The 25,185-nt window shown below is 41.6% G+C and overlaps 1 protein-coding gene across 1 annotated transcript in view; it reads right to left on the bottom strand.

Annotated features, from left to right (window-relative positions):
- The window catches only part of LOC135525049 (choline transporter-like protein 5-B), a 57,335-nt gene that overhangs the window by 14,682 nt on the left and 17,468 nt on the right, over positions 1-25,185 (bottom strand). The window contains exons 3-8 of the mRNA XM_064952815.1: positions 15,543-15,616; positions 9,790-9,874; positions 8,472-8,556; positions 8,208-8,336; positions 7,608-7,668; positions 7,284-7,407 (exon numbers count right to left, since the gene is read on the bottom strand). Coding sequence (XP_064808887.1) covers positions 7,284-7,407; positions 7,608-7,668; positions 8,208-8,336; positions 8,472-8,556; positions 9,790-9,874; positions 15,543-15,616 — 558 coding nt within the window. The remainder of the gene's footprint in view (positions 1-7,283; positions 7,408-7,607; positions 7,669-8,207; positions 8,337-8,471; positions 8,557-9,789; positions 9,875-15,542; positions 15,617-25,185) is intronic.

Raw genomic sequence — 25,185 nt, 5'->3', positions numbered from 1 at the left:
ATTACAAAAACGGCCCTTTAAAATTGCTGTAAAAAAAATTTTTTTATGGGAAATGAAGGAGCTGTCACCCTAACAGTGGTTGAGGTCATACAAAGTTCACCATTTGGGTGAGATGAAAGATAGCATTACATCTGTCATAACAAAAACATTACACCAGTCATAACAAAAACATTACACCAGTCATAACAAAAACATTACACCAGTCAAAACAATAGCATTACACCAGTCAAAACAATAGCATTACACCAGTCAAAACCATAGCATTACACCAGTCAAAACCATAGCATTACACCAGTCAAAACAATGAGGATGACAGACGACTAGTGAACAATAAGGAAATCAATCTGACCCCCTACAAATCAGCCGGGCTAGACAATCTGGACCCTCTCTTTCTAAAATTATCTCCCGAAATTGTTGCAACACCTATTTCTAGCCTGTTCAACCTCTCTTTCGTATTGTCTGAGATTCCCAAAGATTGGAACGCTGCCGCGGGCATCCCCCTCTTCAAAGGGGGAGAAACTCCAGACCCAAACTGCTATAGACCTGTATCTATCCTACCCTGCCTTTCTAAGGTCTTTGAAAGCCAAGTTAACAAACAGATTACCGACCATTTCGAATCCCACCATACCTTCTCCGCTATGCAATCTGGTTTCAGAGCTGGTCATGGGTGCACCTCAGCCACGCTCGAGGTCCTAAACAATATCATAACTGCCATCGCTAAGAGACATTACTGTGCAGCCGTATTCATCGACCTGACCAAGGCTTTCGACTCTGTCAATCACCACATACTTATCGGAAGACTCAACAGCCTCAACAGGTTTCTCAAATGATTGCCTCGCCTGGTTCACCAACTACTTCTCTGATAGAGTTCAGTGTGTTAAATCGGAGGTGCCACAAGGTTCAATTCTCGGGCACACTCTTCTCTGTATACATCAATAACGTCACTCAATAACGTTGCTGCTGGTGATTCTCTCATCCACCTCTACGCAGACGACACCATTCTGTATACTTTTGGACCTTCTTTGGACACTGTGTTAACTAACCTTCAGATGAGCTTCAATGCCATACAACTCTCCTTCCGTGGCCTCTAACTGCTCTTAAATGCAAGTAAAACTAAATTATGCTATTCAATCGATCGCTGCCCGCACATGCCCGCCCGTCCAGCATCACTACTCTGGACGGTTCTGACTTAGAATATGTGGACAACTACAAATACCTAGGTGTCTGGTTAGACTGTAAACTCTCCTTCCAGACTCACATTAAGCATCTCCAATCCAAAATTAAATCTAGAATCGGCTTCCTATTTCGCAACAAAGCATCCTTCACTCATGCTGCCAAACATACCCTCGTTAAACTGACCATCCACTGATTCTCGATCGGTCATTCACCAAAGCCCCATATACTACCCACCACTGCGACCTGTATGCTCTTGTTGGCTGGCCCTCGCTTCAACTCTGTGTTGTTGTATGTGTCAAACTGCTTTGCTTTAACTTGGCCAGGTCGCAGTTGTAAATGAGAACTTGTTCTCAACTAGCCTACCTGGTTAAATAAATGAGAAATATATATTTTTAAATAGAGCAGTCATAACATCAAGGCACAAGTACAGCAGACAAAGTAATTGCCACTGAGTCTGGTGGCTTGAGGCTCAGAGATAAATCTTTCTGGTTCAGAGACTGAGGGAAGGATAGGTTAGAGGACATCATCCCTGCACTGTCAGAAGCAAAGAACACACTGTCAGAAACGGTCTTCAAAACAGTTTCAACTCATGACAAGGACATCAGAATACCACCTTCATTTTCAGCTACGAAACTCAATTTATGTGTTCAGATTGACTTTCACAGACTGAGGTAGGCCTAAGAACTATATATAACTTGTGGTAATTACTGTGGTAATAACGCTAATTACTACACTAATCTGAGGGTGCTCTTTTCCAGTTTTACTAAATTAAATCTTTGCAAACATTATGATAAAAAAAGAAGAAACACATTGACGAAGGAACACGTTGACGAAGGAACACATCGACGAAGGAACACGATGACAAAGGAACAAAGGAACACGATGACGAAGGAACACAATGACGAAGGAACACGATGAAGAAGGAATACGATGACGAAGGAACACAATGACGAAGGAACACAATGACGAAGGAACACGTTGACAAAGGAACATGATGACGAAGGAACAGATGACGAAGGAACACGTTGACGAAGGAACACGATGACGAAGGAACACATTGACAAAAGAACACATTGACGAAAGAACACTGTGACGAAGCAACACGATGACGAAGGATCACGTTGACGAAGGAACACGATGACGAAGGAACACGTTGACGAAGGAACGCGATGATGAAGGAACACATTGACGAAAGAACACATTGACGAAAGAACACTGTGAAGAAGGAACACGATGACGAAGGATCACGTTGACGAAGGAACACGTTGACCAAGGAACACGATGACGAAGGAACACGTTGACGAAGGAACACGTTGACGAAGGAACACGATGACAAAGGTACACGTTGACGAAGGAACACGTTGACGAAGGAACACGATGACGAAGGAACGCGTTGACGAAGGAACGCGTTGACGAAGGAACACATTGATGAAAGCCAGGAGGTGACGTGACACTCAAGCTTTGAAAGACCAATAGTACATCTGTAAGCTTCATTGTTACTCTTTATTAGGGCTTTGATATCGATGTAAGCTCCACATCATACAACATTTGGAGGTAATCTGTCCCCTTTCCTTTCCACAGCCACAGTCAAGAGAGGAGCAGCAGCAGATTACCGATGATGCACAGTCAAGTGGGAAGGTTAGTTTGAAAATAGCGAACTCGGGGCTACAGAAGGTTGAAATACTCTAATTAGATTGAGACCTTTCCAATCCTTGCTGCATGGCGATAACCTGGCTATGAAGAAAAAGCATTCAACTGGTCATCAATTCCTTGTTTCAAAGGCAAACGGGTTTAAATCAATGCAACCATGGAATTTGATGCACTAATGATGGCAACTCATTGATACAAAACTATCAAGATCCTGCATCTGTCTTAATTGCTCCTGTAATCATTCCCACCAGTTCATCTAAACTTATTGAAAGTCACTTAACCGTACTACTCTGAAGCTACAGCATACGTTGTATTTTCATGCAGACATGCATAGACGGCTTTCAATATGCATGAATGATCCACACTCCACACGCTATTGGGCATGAGTCTCATTGCCCAGTTGTCCTACCCTGCAATAGCTGTCCAGTTGACTCTGGGTTTAAGGGTGGAATCCCTATGACCCAGGGGCGCAACTTTCACTGGGGACGGGAGCGGTCATGTCCCCCCCATTCTGAAATAGCATTTTCTTCATCCCAGTTTTATTATTTGAATGTGATACAAAACGAGGCAACCATGTGCTTTAGAACCATGCGGACGCCTCCGAGTGGTCGGGTAGGCTGTTTGGAGTGTTTATCCAACTGGAGAAAATAACAATAATAATCATTTATTATGTCCCCCCCACTTCTAAAACCAAAGTTGCGCCCCTGGTTTCAATGCATTCGCATTCCCAAACATCACTGAGACCTCAGTGAACAGATTTGTGCAGCGTTAATCTTTCAGGTCTGCTGGTCAAAAATATTCAACCATTTGATACCATCACCCATAATAGGTCTTCCACTTATGCAACAGTCTCCCTCAGCCTCGACAGCATTTCCACTACACAATGGGACGTTGAGGAGAGCAGGACTTCCTTGGACAGAAATGATCAAATCAAGCTTTATATATACACAGCACATTTCAGACATGGAATGCAACACAATGTGCGTTACATTAAAAAATTTTTTTTTTAAAACAATGAAAATAAAGCTGAAATATTTACTAGACAACAAACATAAGATTCAAAAAAACAAAAGAATGGCAGAAACTGAACAACTAAAAAGCACCTTAAGGAAAAGCAAAGCTAAAAATATTGTTTTAAGATCTCTTAAATATGTTCACAGTTTCAGCCCCCCTCAGGTTCTCTGGCAGGCTATTCCACAGGCTGGGCCAGGTCGCAGTTGCAAATGAGAAATTGTTCTCAACTAGCCTACCTGGTTAAATAAAGGTGAAATAAAGAAAGAAAATAACTAAAAGCTGCCTCTCCATGCCCCTTGGTCCTAGGCTTTGGGATAGTTAAAAGGCCAGTACCAGAGGACCTGAGGGACCTATTGGGTGCATAACTTAAAAGCATGTCTGATATGTTTTGGGGTGCAGAATTGTGAATTTATTTTAAAAAACAATCTTAAAATTAATTCTAAAACTCTCCGGGAGCCAATGCAGAGACATTGAAACAGGTGTAATGTGTTCTCCATCTTCTGCCGAAGTCGGTTCCTCTCCTTGTTCAGGCGGCGCACGGCGGTCGAAGTCGCCGGTCTTCTAGCCATCGACGATCCACTTTTAATTTTCCATTGGTTTTGTCTTTGTTTCCTACACACCTGGTTTTCATTTCCCAATTACTGGTCATGTATTTAACCCTCTGTTTTCCCCCATGTCTTTATGTGTGATTGTTTATTGTTCATGTCGGTACGTTTCCGGCTGGTTTTGTCCGGGTGCTGGTTTCACCCGTGTTTTGTGGCAACCGTTAATGTTCGCACTTTGGTACTGTTACTTGTGCTATTGTGCTATATGAGTAAGTGCATTGTTTACTCATCTCTGCTCTCCTGCGCCTGACTTCATGCACCAACTACACCCACCGCCTGACACCGTCTGGTCTTGGTCAGTACCCATGCTGCAGCATTCCGTATGTTTTGCAGTTGACCAATGGCTTTCTTGTATAAACCAGACAGGAGAGCATTACAGTAGTCAAGTGTGCTTGTAATAAATGCATGGATGAGTCTCTCTTTATCAGCCGGAGAGAGAAGCGGCCACACCTTGGCAATGTTCCTCGGGTGGCAAAAAGCTATTTTAATCACGTTCTACTGTGTGATTCTAAATTTAGATTAGTATCTAAAATAACACCGAGGTTTTTTACCTGGTGTTTTATCTTTATCTCCCAAGGTGCTTTGGCTCCAACAATAAGAACGTTAGTCTTGTCTTGATTTAGCTGGTGGAAGTTGTGAGACATATCACGTATTTAAATCACTAATACAATATAATAATTTATACATGGAGATAAAATCCTCTGATGACACAGAAATGTAAAATGGTGTATCGTCTGAGTAGCAGTGCTTTCTGATAACGCTGCCAAGGGGTTACTGAAGAGCATTTTTCACTGTTATGTTCACTAATGATGACAAAAAACTCTCGACAGGTTAAATAGGTCCTAAACCAATTTAGAACTGGACCGGAGAGGCCAACCCACCTCTCCAGTCTGTGAAGGACATCATGGTCAACAGTGTCAAATGCAGCACTTAAATCTAAGAGTAGCGAGAGCTGTTTAGCATCTGTATTGGCTCTAAGATAATTTACTACTTGAACTAAGGCTGTCTCTGTGCTGTGGTGGGCACAACACCGAGAATGGAATTTTTCAGAAATACAGTTGGCACATAAAAAAAATATTTATCTGTTTGAACACAAATTTCTCCAGAATTTTGCTTAAGAATGTAAGGTTGGACATTGGCCAAAAATTGCTAAGAGCTGATGAATCTAGATGACTTTTCTTCAGAAGGGGTTCCACCATAGCTGTTTTTAATGCAGTGGGGAAAATGCCTGTGAACAAGGAGTGATAACTAAAGGCTGCCCCTTCTTCAGATATGCAATTAAAAACTGTTTTGAAGAAGATGTTGGGAATAGGATCAAGAAGGCATGTAAGAATGCTTAAGTTGTGAGATCACTTTCCTGAGCATGTCTGTGTCAACCAGGGAAAATAACTCCATATTGCCTTTACATGGTCGTCTAGGGAACATATCAAGCTTCTCATCAGGTCTTGCTTGACTGATACTCAGCCTAACGTTGGTTTTCTTCTCTCTAAAATATGCTGCAAACTCATCACATTTAGATGTGGAGGAAAATTCACATACTGTAGGTTGGCGGGGGTAGGATTACAGGCCATCAATGGTCGAAAAGAGCACTGTCAAATTATTCTGATTAATAGTGATCAAGTTTTTTCAAATGAGCCCGTCTGGCATTTCTAATTGCCCTTACAGTGCCACATTCAGTGCATTCGGAAAGTATTCAGACCCTTTGACTTTTTACGTTACAGCCTTATTCTAAAACAGATTAAATATTTTTTATGCTCATCAATCTAAAACACTATATCCCATAATGTAAAAGTGAAAACAGGTTTTCAGACATTTTTGCACATTTATATAAAAAAAAATCTAAACTAAATACCTTATTTACAAGTACAAGTATTCAAACCCTTTGCTATGAGACTCGAAATTGAGCTCCGGTGCATCCTGTTTCCCTTGATCATCCTTGAGATGTTTCTACAACTTGATTGGAGTCCACCTGTAGTAAATTAAATTGATTGGGCAGAGAAGAGTGGGAGAAACTCCCCAAATACAGTTGTGCCAAGCTTGTAGCGCCATACCCAAAAAGACTCAAGGCTGTAATCGCTGACAAAGGTGCTTCAACAAAGTACTGAGTCAAGGGTCTGAATACTTATGTGAATGTGATATCAGTTGTAATTATTTTTAACATTTGCAAAAAAAAACGAAAAACCTGTTTTTGCTTTGTCATTATGGGGTGTGTAGATGGATGAGGGAAAAAAACTATTTAATCAATTTTAGAATAAGGCTGTAACATAACAAAATGTGGAAAAAGTCAAAGAGTACTGTCACGTTTACTCCCGCTCCCCCTCTCCGGTGCTCGACATCGCCAGTTGTCTCAACATTATGCAGGCCTGCCACCATCGTTACGCGCACCTGCCACCATCGTTACGCGCACCTGCGCCTCATGACACTCCCCTGGACTCCATCACCTTCCTGATTATCTCCCCTGTATCTGTCACTCCCCTTGGTTCTTTCCTCAGGTGTTATTGACTCTGTTTCTGTTTCATGTCTGTACGCTTTTCCTGTTTTGTACTATGTTCTACTTATTATTACATTTGCACTCCCTGCACTTGCTTCCTGACTCCCAGCGTACACGTTACAGGTCTGAATATCTTCTGAATGCACTAAATATGTAATTCATAAATAGAAAGTGTTAATATGTTAATTTTGTTGGTTTACTTGAATTCAATTGGCTATGAATGACATTGGCGGTAAGTTTGATATAATTTGTATGGTAGGCTATCAGTCTATAAATAGTGTTTCCACCAAACTACCTCGACAACATTTTGACTACAACAGAGGGACGTTGAGGAGAGCAGGACTTACTTGGCAGCGTCCCTGAGATCGATCACGCTCCTCGTTTTACCTAACCCATCTTTGAAGTCTGTCTTGTTAGCGACAGTTAGCGTCCCGTTCCTGGTGATAAAGTCAGGGAAGCACCTCTGAAGGACTGAAACACACAAAGAAATATTTAATGGCTAAGAATAATGTTTCAATGTCATAGACTGTTTATAAGTATCACTTTCCTTTCCCAACCCCTAACACATAATGCCCCCCTCCCACAGAATAAAGTCTTAGAATAGACAGTCTGAATCTTAAGTCACCATAATGATAGTGGAGGAACTGTGTGTAGAATCTAGATTCACTTACAAGGTCTGCTTGGCACTATCATAGATGGGCAGTCCTCATCTCTCAAGACATGTGCAACTGACTAAAGGGAGAAAAGAGAGGAAGAAGACGTCAAACAATGTAAATTCAGTGACGTCAAATCCTCAGAGTTGAGTGTTTATACCAACTCATAGGTTTGTATGACTGGTAAGACATCCTATCACCATATCCTATGAGTTTGCCATTATCCAAAAGGACCATGAGGAGAGTGGGCGTGTGGAACAGAACAGAAGACTGTCATGCATTAGAGACTGGTAGGGAACCCTTCCTGAGTCGTTTGTCGTTTTAGCACTCTGGTCTCGGTGCAGACTAAGCGCACACTCTTTTCCTCTCTCTCTTCCTCCCTCTCTCTCTCCCCCTTTCAGTCACTCCCTCTTAGCCACAGAACTTTTAAATCTCATTATGTTTCCTTTACATAATACATTACATAGGCCTAGTACTTATAAAGCAATATAGTGTTGTTCCGTATAATTAAATGTACAACAATATATACTCTAATTGCAGCAACTAAATGACTAACTGATTCTAAATAAGAACACTCAAGGACTTGATAAGGTGACTGGAGGCATCAGGTCTCTGTACCTTTCTAGGATTGTCGAAGCCCGGCTTGCAGAACTGCCTGTAATACTCCCAGTAGCTGTTGTTGTACCTGTAGTTGTACTGCATGTCTAGGTATGTGGCAAATCTGTCTGGGCACTTGGAGACACAGAGCTGAGAAGAGAGAGGTAGAGACAAACATTCATCAATGCTTAACAACAGAGAACACTGACCTTGTATAATCAAGCAAGAAAAAACGAGCAGGAACAGAATAGCATAATGTGTGCCGCGGAAAGAGGGGCCTCTTACTTGGGTTGTAGGGCACTGGAGGTTAATGAGAACTGCAGGATTGGCACATTGCAATATGTTGAAGTAGAATAATATGGCTTTGTTGCTGTAACCACAGTGAAATGGAGAGAATATTCATTTGTTTTCCAACACACACAATGACAGTTTTATTAGAAAACGCTGAGAACAAATGTTGTATTGAAAATAATGGCAGATTGAGCTGTCTGTCAAACAGAGGCAAGACACAGTGTAAACACACAGGGTGCAGGGAAGCCTGTGGTGGTGGTTAATGCTACTTTAAATGCACTTTTCATACATGCCACGCAAAGCCCTATACAAACTAAAGGGGGGATTACTGTAAAGCAGGGCTCTGCAACCCTGTTCCTGGAGAGCTACCCTTCTACAGGCTTTCTTTCCATTTCTGTTCCTGGAGAGCTACCCTTCTACAGGCTTTCTTTCCATTTCTGTTCCGTGAGAGCTACCCTTCTACAGGCTTTCTTTCCATTCCTGTTCCTGGAGAGCTACCCTTCTACAGGCTTTCTTTCCATTTCTGTTCCGTGAGAGCTACCCTTCTACAGGCTTTCTTTCCATTCCTGTTCCGTGAGAGCTACCCTCCTACAGGCTTTCCCTCCATTCCTGTTCCTGGAGAGCTACCCTCCTACAGGCTTCCCCTCCATTCCTGTTCCTGGAGAGCTACCCTCCTACAGGCTTTCCCTCCATTCCTGTTCCTGGAGAGCTACCCTCCTACAGGCTTCCCCTCCATTCCTGTTCCTGGAGAGTTAACCTCCTACAGGCTTTCCCTCCATTCCTGTTCCGTGAGAGCTACCCTCCTACAGGCTTTCCCTCCATTCCTGTTCCTGGAGAGCTACCCTCCTACAGGCTTCCCCTCCATTCCTGTTCCTGGAGAGTTAACCTCCTACAGGCTTTCCCTCCATTCCTGTTCCTGGAGAGTTACCCTCCTACAGGCTTCCCCTCCATTCCTGTTCCTGGAGAGCTACAACCCCAGTTGTAACTAACCTGATTCACCTTCTGAATCTGCTAATTATTAGAATCCGGTGCGCTAGACTGGTTGAGTGTAAACCTACAGGACAGTAGCTCTCCAGGAACAGGGTTGGAGAGCCTTGCTGAACATATGTTTACAGACTAATCCCAGGCTGCTTACAATCTCTTCCAAGTGCAGAATTCTATTAGAGAATATTAATGTGAAGCCACACTTGTCCTAAGTGCAATGCAATGATATAGTACTATACCTATCCATAGTAACTATATACTATCCATTGTACTGTAGATACAATACATTTTTCTCCAAACATAGAGAGCGGTCTTTCTTTCTACTTACGCGTTGGGGGTCCCCTGCTGTCCACAGAACTGTCCGTGGCTGTCGGTGGGGTAGACCACCTTCCTGGTGTCGCCATGGATCCAGGCTGCAACCAGACAGACGGCCACATCATTAGCCTCATTCACAGACCTGTCATATGTCAATCACTCTGGACATGAATGAGTGATAGGATCTGCCTGACTGTGTATGTATTGGAATATTCTGACAGTCTAATGCACAAGTTGTCTTGACCTCTGAATGCTCAGCTATGAAAAGCCAACTGACATTTACTCCTGAGGTGCTGACCTGTTACAACCCTATAACCACTGTAATTATTATTTGTCCCTGCTGGTCATCTATAAATGTTTGAACATCTTGAAGAACGATCTGGCCTTACTGACAATGTACTCCTATATTCTCCATCCGGCACAGCCAGGAGAGGACTGACCACCCCTCAGAGCCTGGTTCCTCTCTAGGTTTCTGCCTTTCTTGGGAGTTTTTCCTAGCCACCGTGATTCTACATCTGAATTGTTGCTCTTTGGGGTTTTAGGTTTCTATATATAAGTACAAGCACTTTGTGACAACTGCTGATGTAAAAAGGGCTTTATGCGATTGATTTGATTGACTACCATAATCACTTCAGCCCACAACTACTGTACATCAGTATAAAAACAGGTCAAATGGGATCCAATGTAGACTGCTGTTATGAATCACAATCAGAAGCCAGATATGAATATATTAGTGTGTCAAGCTGAGACTGGCTGTTCAGACATTACAAGGACAACCTGAAAAAGTCTATGTGAGAAACTTAGAGATTACAGTGATTAGTATTATTTGACCCTGCTGGTCATTTATGAACATTTGAACATCTTGGCCATGTTCTGTTATAATCTCCACCCGGCACAGCCAGAAGAGGACTGGCCACCCCACATAGCCTGGTTCCTCTCTAGGTTTCTTCCTAGGTTTTGGCCTTTCTAGGGAGTTTTTCCTAGCCACTGTGCTTCTACACCTGCATCGCTTTCTGTTTGCGGTTTTAAGATGGGTTTCTGTACAGCACTTTGAGATATCAGCTGATGTACGAAGGGCTATATAAATACATTTGATTTGATACAGAGTGATAATACGAGTGAAAGGCACTAACAAAACCAAGGCCAAGGTAATCCAATCATTCCAACACTTCTCCACCAGTCTGCATCTTTTGAGGCTTCAATTCACGATGCGATCCTGTGTTCAATAGTTTTTCTAACCTGTTCAAAACATAAACAGCAAAGAATTACCTAGGAGGACAATAACATATTATTTTCTAGCCAGCCTCACACAGCTGGGAGGTTGAGAAAGGGAGGTTATGCATGAGGAAGAGCACATGGGAGGAGAAAGAATGAAAAGCTCTTCACGTAATTGCTGACATGCCAGTGTCTATTTGAAGTCACCTCCATTTTCATGGCTCTGGCTCTCTTAAAGTAATTGGGCAACAGACAGTCCTTCCTCTGCCCAGACTCGGACGTGACTACACTGTCAATCGAAGTCTGAGAGGGACTCCACTTTGAGAGAAGACATCAACGTTGATTTCATTTGACTCACTGAGGGTGTGTGTGTGTGTGTGTGTGTGTGTGTGTGTGTGTGTGTGTGTGTGTGTGTGTGTGTGTGTGTGTGTGTGTGTGTGTGTGTGTGTGTGTGTGTGTGTGTGTGTGTGTGTGTGTGTGATACAGACTTAGGTGTGCGTGTGAGGAGATTCACATGATTGATTCCAGTCTACTGAGAGGAACACTGGAGTATGCTGTGTTTAACTGCTCTAATTAAATGCCTTAAAAAGGCATGGAGGCCAGAGGACATCACCCATTTCTCTAGAGAACATGCTCTAACCTCCAATCGGAAGATTAGAAGCACAGATTAGGGAGATGCCATTGAGCAGTGGTTCCCAAACTTTTCATAGTCCCGTACCACTTCAAACAATCCACCTCCAGCTGCGTACCCCCTCTAGCACCAGGGTCAGCGCACTCTCAAATGTTGCTTTCTGCCATCATTGTAGGCCTGCCACACAAACACACACACTATACAATCCATTTATTAAACATAAGAATGAGTGAGAGTTTTTGTCACAACCCGGCTCCTGGGAAGTGACCAAGAGCTCTTATAGGACCAGGGCACAAATAATAATAATCAATAATTGTTATCTTTATTTAACCATCTTACATATAAAACCTTATCATTCATTGAAAATTGTGACTAACTCACCACAGGTTAATGAGAAGGGTGTGCTTGAAAGATACACATACTGAAACTCTGCAATGTTGGGTTGTATTGGAGAGAGTCTCAGTCTTAAATCATTTTCCACACACAGTCTGTGCTTGTATTTAGTTTTCATGCTAGTGAGGGCCGAGAATCCACTCTCACATAGGTAGGGCATCAGTGTCTTAACAGCGCGATTTGCCAAGGCAGGATGCTCTGAGCACAGCCCAATCCAGAAATCTGGCAGTGACTTCTGATTAAATTACATTGCTTGTTGCAATTTCGATCAGGCTCTCTTGTTAAGATATCGGTAAGTGGACTAGAGGCAGGGCATGAAAGAGATAACGAATCCAGTTATTTGTGCCATCCGTTTTGGGAAAGTACCTGCGTAATTGCACACCCAACTCACTCAGGTGCTTCGCTATACCATATTTGACATTGTCCGTAAGCGTGATCATTTGCACACAAAAATCATACAATGATGGAAAGCCCTGTGTGTTGTCCTTGTTAATACAGACAGAGAAGAGCTCCAACTTCTTAATCATAACCTCAATTTTGTCACGCACATTGAATATAGTTGAGAAGAGTCCCTGTAATTCCAGATTCAGATCATTCCGGTTGAGAAACATCATCACCCAGATAGGCCAGTCGTGTGAGAAACTCGTCATCATGCAAGCGGTCAGACAAGTGAAAATTCTGGTCAGTAAAGAGAACTTTAAGTAAGCTCGTCTTTCGACTCCAAAAAATACGTCAATACTTTGCCCCTTGATAACCAGCGCACTTCTGTATGTTGTAAATGTGTTACATGTTCGCTGCCGATATCATTGCATAGTGCTGAAAATACACAAGAGTTCAGGGGCCTTGCTTTAACAAAGTTAACCATTTTCACTGTAGTGTGCAAAACGTTTTTCATGCTGTCAGGCATTCCCTTGGCAGCAAGAGCCACCTGGTGGATGCTGCAGTGTACACAAGTGTCATCGGGAGCAACTGCTTGCACACGCGTTACCACTCCACTATGTCTCCCTGTCATGGCTTTTGCGCCATCAGTACAGATACTTAATTTAAAATATATATATTTCACCTTTATTTAACCGGGTAAGCTAGTTGAGAACAAGTTCTCATTTACAACTGCGTCCTGGATACCAACACATCTTGACCACCAAATTCCATTTGATGTCACAAAGTTGTCCAGTTCTTCAAAAATATCCTCTCCTGTTGTCCTGGTTTCCAGAAGAGGATGTCTTCCTTCATTGACCCCCCATAAACGCAACAGACATATACCAACAGCTGTGCCAAGCCCCCCACGTCTGTTGACTCATCCAGCTGTAACGCATATAATTCACTGGCTTGTATGCGAAGCAGTAATTGTTTCAAAACATCTCCTGCCATGTCACTGATGCGTTGTGAAACAGTGTTGTTTGATGAAGCCGTTGTCTGTATAGTTTCTCTGGCCTTTTCCCCCAGCATTGTCCCAGCCATATCCGCAGAAACAGGAAGAATGAAGTCCTCCACAATAGTCTGGGGCTTGCCTGTCCCAGCGACTCGGTAGCTCACCCTATAAGACGCTTCTAGCCTCTTCTTATTAATGGTATCTGTTGCTTTTATACATGTCTTACTACGCGAAAGTCGACTTAATTCTCGCTCAAAAACCTCCTGTGCTTATTTTTCAAATGTGCATGTTTTGTTTCTAAATGTCTGCACAAGAGTTGTGAGATAGTACTTTTGCACATATAACATACTGTGGCTGAGGAAAGGCAAACACCCAATATAAGTGAACCCCAAATCAATGTAGTTCTCATTATATTCGTGCCTCTTCGATGGTGCAATGGGGGCAGAAGCTCTTCGGCTGCATCAGATTCACAACTGTCAGTGTCCATGCTAGCTGGACTAACAACAAATGTAGAATTACTGATGCTAGCATTGGATGTGCTCGTGGAAGCAGAACAACTTGTGTCATCAACAGGTGCAGGTGTAGTACTGCTGTAGTACTGCTGGTAATAGCAGTAGTACCAGTAGAGCTGGTATGAGTCTCTATGGAAACGCTGGCCTTACTTTTTTAAAAGCCTTTATCAATTTTCGAGCAAACTGAATGAGCAGCAGCTACATTTGGCTACATATGGACCGTTAGTGGAATTCCTACCGGAGAGTAACGGTTAATGTGATTGTATGTTAATTATTTGACTAAGCTACCAGTATTTGACATTGTGATGTTATTTTGGTGAACACTAGATTTTTGTTTGTTTTTTTGCCACTGAAACAAGGCTACTCAGGCTAGAGAAAAAAAACTGTATAGCCCCGTTGGAAAATATAAATGGACCGTTTGAAAATGTTAAAAATAAATATATATTTTACATTTTTAAATGTGAATCACATTTTTATTTGGCATACCCCCGACGGCATTGCAATATCTGCCATAGAGTAACCTCAGAAAACAGAAAGTGCCTCACATACAAACATACTGTTGTTACTAACTCCTGCTCATTAAGGAATGGGTCTGTCTCTGGGGAAACTCAGGCGCTCATATTTCTACCTCCCACACACTACACAATCAGAGGCTCTGTTGCTCAATGCAAAAATGGCATCAAATACAACACTAACATCGATATGGCACCACAGTTGGTGGAATATATAGAACACAAAGACTGTCTAGATGAGAGCTAGGCACGCAGAAACTCACTAACTAACAAACATGAACACAGACGAACTCACACACACACCAACTTTCCTCACACCATCTGCTTAGACCAGTGTTTCCCAACCCTAGTATTCGAGTAACCTCAACAGTACACATTTTCATTGTAGTCCTAGACAAACACACCTCATTAAACTCATTGAGGGATTGATGAGTAGTTGACAAGTTCAATCAGGTGTGCTTGTCCAGGGCTACAATGAAATAGTGTACAGATAGGGGTACTTGAGGACCAGTGTTGGGAAACACTGGCTTACATGCTGACCAGACCGGAGAGTCTGCGATGCCAAGGGCTAAAATAGAACTCCGACGCAGATCGCGTTGAAAGTCCTGCCTCTCCCATCTCCTCGTTGGTTTATAGAAGCAGGTACCCACGTGCCATCTTCTCATTGGTTATACCCACGTGGGTGATTGAAAGACAAACTTTTTTTACGGTAGTTGTGGTAATACTATGAAAGTTTAGATGCTGATCACCATATAAGTTCAAAGATGAAAAATCCTGGAAGGAGGAGAGATGACTAGAAACGATTCGGTTGGCCGTTTTATGTGTGGATTAATTGTCGGAGTAGAGGATCTTGTGCATTTCAGGTAGAATAACAACTCAATGTTTATATCCCAGGACAAATTAGCTAGCAACAGCAAGCTGCGTGTTGTGATAGCGTTTGGTGTAGGGGGACAAAATACATTTATGCACGTAAGTACACGATGGCGCACGCGCGCAGCCGGTTTGGGTTCTGTCTTAGACCACATCCTTCTTTGAGGTACAACAGAGGGAAGGGGGATGTGTGTGGGACACTGGGACTTTGTTGCTATGAATCCTCTGTCTGATGAAATATGCAGAAACATGACAACTCACCCACAGTGCCCAGAGCGATGTAGCCGAGGATGACGATGACGAAGATGACACAGCACAACACATCCGTGCAGGCCCTGGGGAGACGAGAGAGAGATAGAGAAACAGAGAGAAAGAGACAGAGTGTAATATTTACTGTAAATTTGTATTGTTAATTATCTAGTTCACTTGCCAAAGCAAGTGAAGTACATAAACAAAAGTGAAATAAACAATCAAAATGAACAGTAAACATTACAATCACAGAAGTTACAAAATAATTAAGACATTTCAAATGTCATATCATGTATATAAACAGTGTTGTAACGATGTGCAAATGGTTAAAGTACAAAACAGAAAATATAAACAAATATGGGTTGCATTTACAATGGTGTTTGTTCTTCACTGGTTGCTATTGTCTTGTGGCAACAGGTCACAAATCTTGCTGCTGTGATGGCACACTGTGGTATTTCACCCAGTAGATAGAGTTGATCAAAATTGTGGATCTGTGTAATCTGAGGGAAATATGTCTCTAATATGGTCATACATTGGGCAGGAGGTTAGGAAGTGCAGCACAGTTTTCACCTCATTTTGTGGGCAGTGTGCACATAGCCTGTCTTCTCTTGAGAGCCAGGTCTGCCTACGGCGGCCAATAGCAAGGCTATGCTCAGAGTCTGTACATAGTCAAAGCTTTTCTTAAGTTTGGGTCAGTCACAGTGGTCAGGTATTCTGCCACTGTGTACACTCTGTTTAAGGCCAAAAACAATTCTAGTGTGATCTTTTTTTTGTTCTTTTTTTTCCTATGTGTCAAGTAATTATCTTTTTGTTTTCTCATAATTTAGTTGGGTCTAATTGTGTGGCTGTCCATTGACTATGTGGGGTCTGTTTGGGTTTGTGAACAGAGCCCCAGGACCAGCTTGCTTAGGGGACTCTTCTCCAGGTTCATCTCTCTGCAGGTGATGGCTTTGTTATGAAAGGTCTGGGAATCGCTTCCTTTTACGTGATTGTAGAATTTAAGGTATCTTTTCTGGATTTTGATAATTAGCGGGAATCGGCCTAATTCTGCTCTGCATGAATTATTTGGTGTTTTACGTTGAACACAGAGGATATTTTTTGCAGAATTCGTCATGCAGTCTCAATTTGGTGTTTGTCCCATTTCGTGAATTCTTGGTTTGGGAGCGGACCCCAGACCTCACAACCATAAAGTGCAATGGGTTCTATAACTGATTCAAGTATTTGGTTTAAATGGTTTAAACTACAACTCTACAAAAGGACAAGACCAGAGAATGTGGAGATCATCCCCACGCTGAAACGGTGAAAAAATCTACAAACTTAAAGACCAATTTTTCAGGCTGCACCTGTTTAAATACTTTAGTTTGGTAAACGCATCCATCCTAAAAACATTTTGAATGGTACTCTGTCGTATCCATAATAACAACCTACAACTACGGAAGACTTTAATCTCTGGTGGACAAACCGGACACTTTCTGTCGACAATCTATCCAGTAGATGGACCGGCGATCACAGAGAGGGACAACAAAGGCATACACCAGTCTCAACATCAACAGTGAAGAGGCTCCTCCGGGGTGCTGGCCTTCTAGGCAGAGTTCCTCTGTCCAGTCTCAACATCAACAGTGAAGAGGCTCCTCCGGGGTGCTGGCCTTCTAGGCAGAGTTCCTCTGTCCAGTGTCTGTGTTCTTTTGCCCTCTTTTCTTTTTATTGGACAATCTGAGATATGGCTTTTTCTTTGCAACTCTGCCTAGAAGGCCAGCATCCCGAAGTCGCCTCTTCACTGTTGACGTTGAGACTGGTGTTTTGCAGGTACTATTTAAGCCAGTTGAGAAATTGTGAGGCGTCTGTTTCTCAAACTAAACATTCTAATATACTTGTCCTCTTGCTCAGTTGTGCCCCGGGGCCTCGCACTCCTTTGTCTATTCTGGTTAGGGCCAGTTTGCACTGTTCTGTGAAGGGAGTGGTATACAGCGTGGTACGAGATCTTCAGTTTCTTGGCAATTTCTTGCATGGAATAGCCTTCATTTCTGAGAACAAGAATAGACGGATGAGTTTCAGAATAAAGTTATTTGTTTCTGACCATTTTGAGCCTGCAATCGAACCAAATGCTAACGCTCCAGATACTCAACTAGTCTAAAGAAGGACAGTTTTATTGCTTCTTTATTAAGCACAACAGTTTTCAGCTGTTGCTTTGCTAATATAATTGCGGAAGGGTTTTCTAATGATCCATTGGTCTTTTAAAATGAGAAACTTGGATTAGCTAACACAACATGCCATTGGAACAGAGGAGTGATGGTTGCTGATAATGGTCTTCTGTACTCCTATATAGAAATTCCATTAAAAATCTGCCGTTTCCAACTACAATAGTAATTTACAACATTAACAATGTCTACACTGTATTTCTGATCAATTTTATGTTATTTTAAATGGACAAAAAAACAAAAGGAATTTCTAAGTGACCCCAAACTTTTGAACGGTAGCGTATGTAGTGGGTCCATTCTGTTCTCCCGCTCTTTCTCATCTGTCCCCACCCCTTTCCTTTGCCTACCAATCCATCATATGGGTTTCATCCACTAGGGACCTTTTCTTGTTATCATGTTAGTAACCAATGTATGACCTATTGTGTGTGTGTTTATGTAATTCTGTGATTTATTAGTTAGTAAATAAATAATTAAGCCAATTTGTATACCGCTGATTCATGATTTATGATGCAAGGGTTTGTGCAGATTTGCGACATTCAGGGATGAGATTGATGAGGTAATAATACATTAATAGTAGACCGTAATCGATAAGATATGAAAATATCTGAAGAATTCATTTGGGAAATAGAGACTCTTACAAACATTTTACTCTGGTGCCCCGACTTCCTAGTTAATTAAAGTTACATGATTAGTTTCAATCACATAAGGAATAATTACACAATGAATTGATTTGATAATTTAACAGTCTTCACATTTAATGACAGCAAATGCTACAACACCCTTAAATTAAATTGAGAGAGAGAGATAAAGAGGGAGAGAGAGATAAAGAGAAAGTTCTGCTCCTAAGTTGGGAGCAGAATTTGCCACCAGACCAGGTGTCATGTTAAGACTGAGTTCAGATAAAAACATTCCGAGCTAGACTGAATTTCTAATGAGACAAAGCCCCAGAGGTCATACAATCTCCACAGAGAGCTCTCCTACAGAGTTTATGCTCTCCACAGAGATTCCTCCGACAGAGCTTACGATCTCCACAGACTCCTCCAACAGAGGTTTTACCATCTCCACAGAGACCCCTCCGTTAGAGTTTATTCTCTCCATAGAGATTCCTCCGACAGAGCTTACGATCTCCACAGACTCCTCCGACAGAGGTTTTACCATCTCCACAGAGACCCCTCCGATAGAGTTTATTCTCTCCATAGAGATCTCCCCCGACAGAGGTTCTCAAGGTTGGATTCCACAACAGTATGGTACATCTTTGCCCCTTTAGAGAGGGGAGTCTGTCTCCTTGACAGCTGGGCTTTCTACTTCTGTCAACAGATAAGAAGTCTTCCCCGTATCTCCCCTCAGAGGAGCAGTCAGCCTTGCCACTCCATGGCCCGTCTTACAAAAACCCTCCCTAACGTCAACCCTATGGTGTCCTCTTAAGGCATCCACATGCTGCAGTTCAGCTGGCGTATAGCTGAAGTCGGCGTGCTCGCATACTCCCTTAAAAGACCATCGCTTGAAGGTCTTATTGTCTAAGAAAAGTGAGGAGCGAGGAAACCCCAAATGAATTAAGTCTAAACTACATGACCAAAAGTATGTGGACACCTGCTTGTTGAACATCTCATTCCAAAATCATGGGCATTAATATGAAGTTGGTCCCACCCTTTGCTGCTAAAATAGCCTCCACAATTCTTGGAAGACTTTCCACTAGATGTTGGAACATTGCTGCATGGACTTTTTTCCATTCAACCACAAGAGCATTAGTGAGGGGTTGAGGTCAGGGTTCTGTGCAGGCCAGTCAAATTCATCCACACCGATCTCAACAAATCATTTCTGTATGGACCTCGCTTTGTGCATGGGGGCATTATTCTCTTGAAACTAGGGGGCACTATTTTTATTTTTGGAAAAATAACGTTCCCAAAGTAAACCGCCTATTTCTCAAGACCAGATGCTAGAATTTGCATATAATTGACAGCTTGGGATAGAAAACACTCTAAAGTTTCCAAAACTGTCAAAATATTGTCTGAGTATAACAGAACTGATATTGCAGGCGAAAGCCTGAGGATAATCCAATCAGGAAGTGCCTCTTATTTTGAAACCGTTGTCTTCCTATGCACCACTATTGGCCATTGAAAGGGATATCAACCAGATTCCTTTTTCTACGTATTCCCTAAGGTGTCTACAGCATTTTGACGTAGTTTCACGCCTTTATGTTGAAGAATTAGTGTAAACGACTACATTGCATAAGTGGCCAGCTGAGGACTCTCGGAGTGATTCTCTGTGTTTCACTATATTTCACTTGTGATTTCATGAATATGAATATTTTCTAGTAATTATTTTTGACCATTGCGCTATGCTAATTAGTGTAGTCGATGACAATTCTCCCAGATCCGGGATGGGTAGTTCAAGAGGTTAATGTAGGCCTAATAATGCTAAAAATAATGCTTAAATAAATTGACTGCTGGTCTTCACTGTATGCTGCACATTTTCAACTTGTATTTAATTTCCAGTGAGACTATTCAAGCCATTGACTCACTGATGAATGAAGATGATGAGCGATCGGCAAAGGCAGTCTGTAATCTGCCGAGTTATAAAAAGTATATTGTCCTGCTAATAGGAAACATTTGCATGATGGGCTACACATGCTACGGTTGTGATGTCTTCACTATTATTCTACAATGTAAAAATATAGAAAAAACCTGGAATAAGTAGGTGTGTCCAAACTATTGACTGGTACTTGCTTAAAACCTCTCTAGGCTAGATGGGACGCTACCGTCCCACATGACCAACATCCAGTGAAACTGCAGGGTGCCAAATTCAAACTACAGAATTGTAAATATTTAACATTCTTGAAAATACACATGCAATATGTCAAAATAAAGCTTAATTGTTAATCCAGCCACGGTGTCAGATTTAAAAAATGCTTTATGGCGAAAGCAAACCATGCGATTATCTGAGGACAGCACCCCACTTTACAAATGCATAACAATCATTTTCAACCAGGCAGGTGGCGACACAAGTCAGAAATAACGATATAATTCATGCCTTACCTTTTGAAGATCTTCTTCTGTTGGCACTCCAAAAGGTCTCAGTTACATTACAAATAGTCCTTTTGTTCAATAAATGTATTTTTTTATATCCATAAAAACTCAGTTTAGCTGGCGAGCTTCAGTCAATAATACACCCAGTTTCCATTGAACAAAATGCATACAAAATGAATCTCAAACGTTACCAATAAACTTATCCAAACAAGTCAATCAATGTTTATAATCAACCTTATTGATACAATACAATTTAAGACGGAGAATCGTTATTGTCTTTACCGGAGATAAACAGCCGCACACAAGCCTAAGATCAAAATGCGCAAGCATCTGCTGGAGGAGTGTAAATAATCTGGGTTTGTGGATGCCAGGAGAACACTACCTGCCCCAATGCATAGTGCCAACTCTAAAGTTTGGTGGAGGAGGAATAATGGTCTAGGGCTGATTTTCATGGTTCGGCTCGGTCACTTAGTTCCAGTGAAGGGAAATTGTCTCCCTCTGTCGATTCTGTGCTTCCAGCTTTGTGGCAACAGTTTGGGGAAGGCTTTTTCCGTTTTCAGCATGATAACCTCTTGCAACGAGCAAACCCGTATCCGGGAGTGTAATCATAGGTTCAAATGCATTAGCATAACGCAACGGACATAAATACCCCTAGAAACTTTTCCTATTTATGAAAATCGCAAATGAAATGAAATAAATATATTCAGACACAAGCTTAGCCTTTTGTTAACAACACTGTCATCTCAGATTTTCAAAATATGCGTTACAGCCAACGCTAGACAAGCATTTATGTAAGTTTATCATGGCATAATGCTATGCTAGGCTCTGCTGGCAGCAGGCAACATTTTCACGAAAATAAGAAAAGCAACCAAATTAAATCATTTACCTTTGATGAACTTGAGATGCTTTCACTCAGGAGACTCCCAGATAGATAGCAAATGTTCCTTTTTTCCAAAAATATTATTTTTGTAGGCGAAATAGCTCCCGTTTCTTCATCATGCATGGCTGAGAAATCGACTGGAAAATGTTACAACTATAACGGCAAACTTTTTCAAAATTTGCTCCATAATATCGACAGAAACACGGCAAACGTTGTTTAGGATCCATCCTCAAGGTGTTTTTAACATATATATTCGATAATATATCCGTCTTGGCAATTGGTTTCTCATAAGAAGGATATTGGAAAAATGGCTACCTCAGTATTTTACGCAAGGTTTTCTGCAGGAGACACCATGTGACCACATGCTATATATGGTCCCTTACAGCCATTCTTCAATGGAAATGCCTAAAAATACGTCACAATGCTGTAGACACCTTGGGGAATACGTGGAAAACGTAAGCTCATTCGTAGCTCATTCACAGCCATATAAGGAGTCATTGGCATGAGGCGGTTTCAAAAAATGTGGCACTTCCTGGTTGGATTTTTATCTGTGTTTCGCCTGTAACATCAGTTCTGTGGCACTCACAGACAATATCTTTGCAGTTTTGGAAACGTCAGTGTCTTCTTTCCAAAGCTGTCAATTATATGCATAGTGGAGCATCTTTTCGTGACAAAATATCTTGTTTAAAACGGGAACGTTTTTCATCCAAAAATTAAAATAGCGCCCCCTAAATCCAAGTGGTTAAAGTATTGTCGCTTACTGTACCTGTTCATTTTTCTGGGCTTTGAGTTCAGAATAAAACAGGCATCTGATGATAGTGTTTGCGAATAGCACTGTCCCTGACCAAAATCCCCAAGTCTACCAGTGTTTTTGAAATGTCTCCAGTAGATTTTCCGTTCCTCCTGAATGCCCTAATCTGCTCACTTAAATGAATAGAGATCCTGGTCATGGTGCTACAGTATAATCAAAGTGAGGACAATCGGCAATCTTCTGTACACTTATAGCCTATTATAACCTGAAAGTCACGCCTTTCCTCACCCCGCCCAAAACTCCACATTTAACACAGTTACCATTCCAAAACAAGCTGTTTATCTAAAAAAAAAGACATTGCGACCAAAGAGAAAAGACGAAATGTACATCGTTTTCATCAAGCCAGCTTCTTTCTATGGTGCTACCCGTTCCAGTGTTAGGACTGTAATCACCAGAGGACTTGAAAATGAGCCAGAGCTGAGAGGATCACCAAAACTAAAGATATTTTGGTTTCAGAGCATTTTATTTAAAAAAAGACTACAACCATCCGTGGACATCAGTGGACAAAGGGCTGGACAACGGGCCCCACCAGAAAAATACATAGTTGCAAAGAAAGCGGTTAGTTCAGCTAGACTCTTAAAATGTGTATGCAGCATTTGTGTGTTGGAGTCACTTTTAAATTCTTAATTGATCGACCGTTTCTATCATAGGCCACTGTAATCGAATGGGGGCTCAGGGCGGTACCATTCTGCTCATCTGATGAAGGTGCTCATGGGTGAGATTCAAACTTTGAAGACCCGAGATCGAGTCATTGAAGGCAGACCATCAGAAAGAGAAACATTCTCTGAGGGCAGAGATACAGGCGACAGCTGATGCATTGGTCCAGAGTCATACTGCATTGGCGGAGAGTCAGGTGGAGAAGGACACATTAAAAAGGGCGAGGAACGAGATAGAGTCACAATCCATGCCAGGCACACCTGTGAGCTCTGGAACTCCACCTCCGACCGGCAGAATCAACCCACGTGGCGGATTCGTCAGGTCGTCGGTTCACCCTGACCTTTCCAATCCTCTTCTGACAACAGAACTTGACCAACTGCTCACCAGGCATAGCAAGGACCGCCTGGACCATTAAGCTGTTCTGTTATTCCAAGGATGTGTAACCGAAGAGTGGGCAAGTGGGCACCGATTACAAACTGGGATGGATCCTGAGGCAAATGTGGCTTACCAGTGAACCTCCGGGTGTTCATCATTAATACTGTGTCTCTGAAGTTTCTGTCCATGACTGGTGCAACCCAAAAACACATTAAAAGACAGAGTTAATGAGTACTTGAGGTCACTGAAAAAGTATTGACATGGCCTGCTCTCACTTATGTAAGGAATTATGCACTTTCCCATGTTTACTACAGTATGTACTGTATTCTATGTTTACTTGTCAGACTGCACAGTAGCCTAAAAAACAAATGCAGGTGGCTTATATCTTCAAAATGCTTTAAATGCTTTATTATCCAAATGTAAAAGCATAAACTGTACAGTACTGTATTTCTTCATCAGCATCTTTATGCTTTCGTTTCAAAATGCTGATGTTTATTTAGTTATGGATCCATAACGAATTACTTGTTCATACATTCCATGATATTCTTATGACATGTGTTGACGGAATATAAGCAAGTGATGTCTGCTAAATAATGAAGTTAGGTTTCTCCAGAAATAAACAATTCTAAATAACAAACTGGCTTGATTTACAAACTAGTGAGAATTTCTCACCCCAAGAACTGCCCTTTTCCTCGCTCACTCTAGGTTAAATGAAAATGAAATCTCCCAAATATTACTTTTTATTAGTCTTAATTAATTTAGAATTATATAAAAGTACCCTAGGATATGTGAAAATATCTAATGGAAAATGCCCCTTAGATATTAATTTAAGAGTTCTCCAATCCTCTAAATATAATTATTGGAGGAGAGTCACGTCATTGAAAAAACTATTTTTGATATACGGTAGGCCTACCATAGGCAAAATGAGTCTCACTAGTGTTGAGTAATGTGCTGTTAAATGGTGTAGGTCTTATTTACTCAAAGAGCATATAAAAGTTAGAAGCAAAAGCCTACAACTATTTTAGCACCGTTTCGCACTTCTCTAAAGCAAGTATGGGGACTGGTTTTGATAAATCAATGAGATTTTTATTTTCACTTAATCTCCATTTGGGTATTGATTAGACAATAATTAGTAAATGAGGGTGCAGACATGGTATGCTCTTAGTCTAACCTTTATTTAACTAGGCAAGTCAGTTAAGAACAAATTCTTATTTACAAGGACAACCTACCCCTTCCTCGTGCCCTGCGGGGATTCTTTAGCTAAATAGCCCAGTACTGTACTGCTGACCATCACGCTGTACAGCGCCATATTACCCATTCCATCCTAACAGAAACCCAGAGGGAATTTCATGGAATAGAAACACCATAACATTAATCAAATTAATTAGGCAAGTACCAGTCAAAAGTTTGGACACACCTGCTCATTCCAGGATTTTTCTAGATTTTTACTATTTTATACATTGTAGAATAATAGCGAAGACATCATAACTATGAAATAAGACTCCCGTGGCCTGCTCTCCCTTATGTAAGGAATTAGGGACTTTCGCATGTTTACTACCGTATATATTGTAGACTGTGTGCTGCAGTATGACGTAACTTTTAAAAGGAGGAACCACTGTATCTACAGAAATAATACAGATCCTGCTTATGTTACCTGTTTGAGTATTTGTTTAATAGCCTACTGATTCCATGAGCACCAAACCTCACA

This window comes from Oncorhynchus masou, chromosome 31, assembly GCF_036934945.1.
Source record: "Oncorhynchus masou masou isolate Uvic2021 chromosome 31, UVic_Omas_1.1, whole genome shotgun sequence".
Taxonomy (NCBI): domain Eukaryota; kingdom Metazoa; phylum Chordata; class Actinopteri; order Salmoniformes; family Salmonidae; genus Oncorhynchus; species Oncorhynchus masou.
Note: the sequence above shows the minus strand (reverse complement) of the source record. Positions and strands in the feature narration are given on the sequence as shown.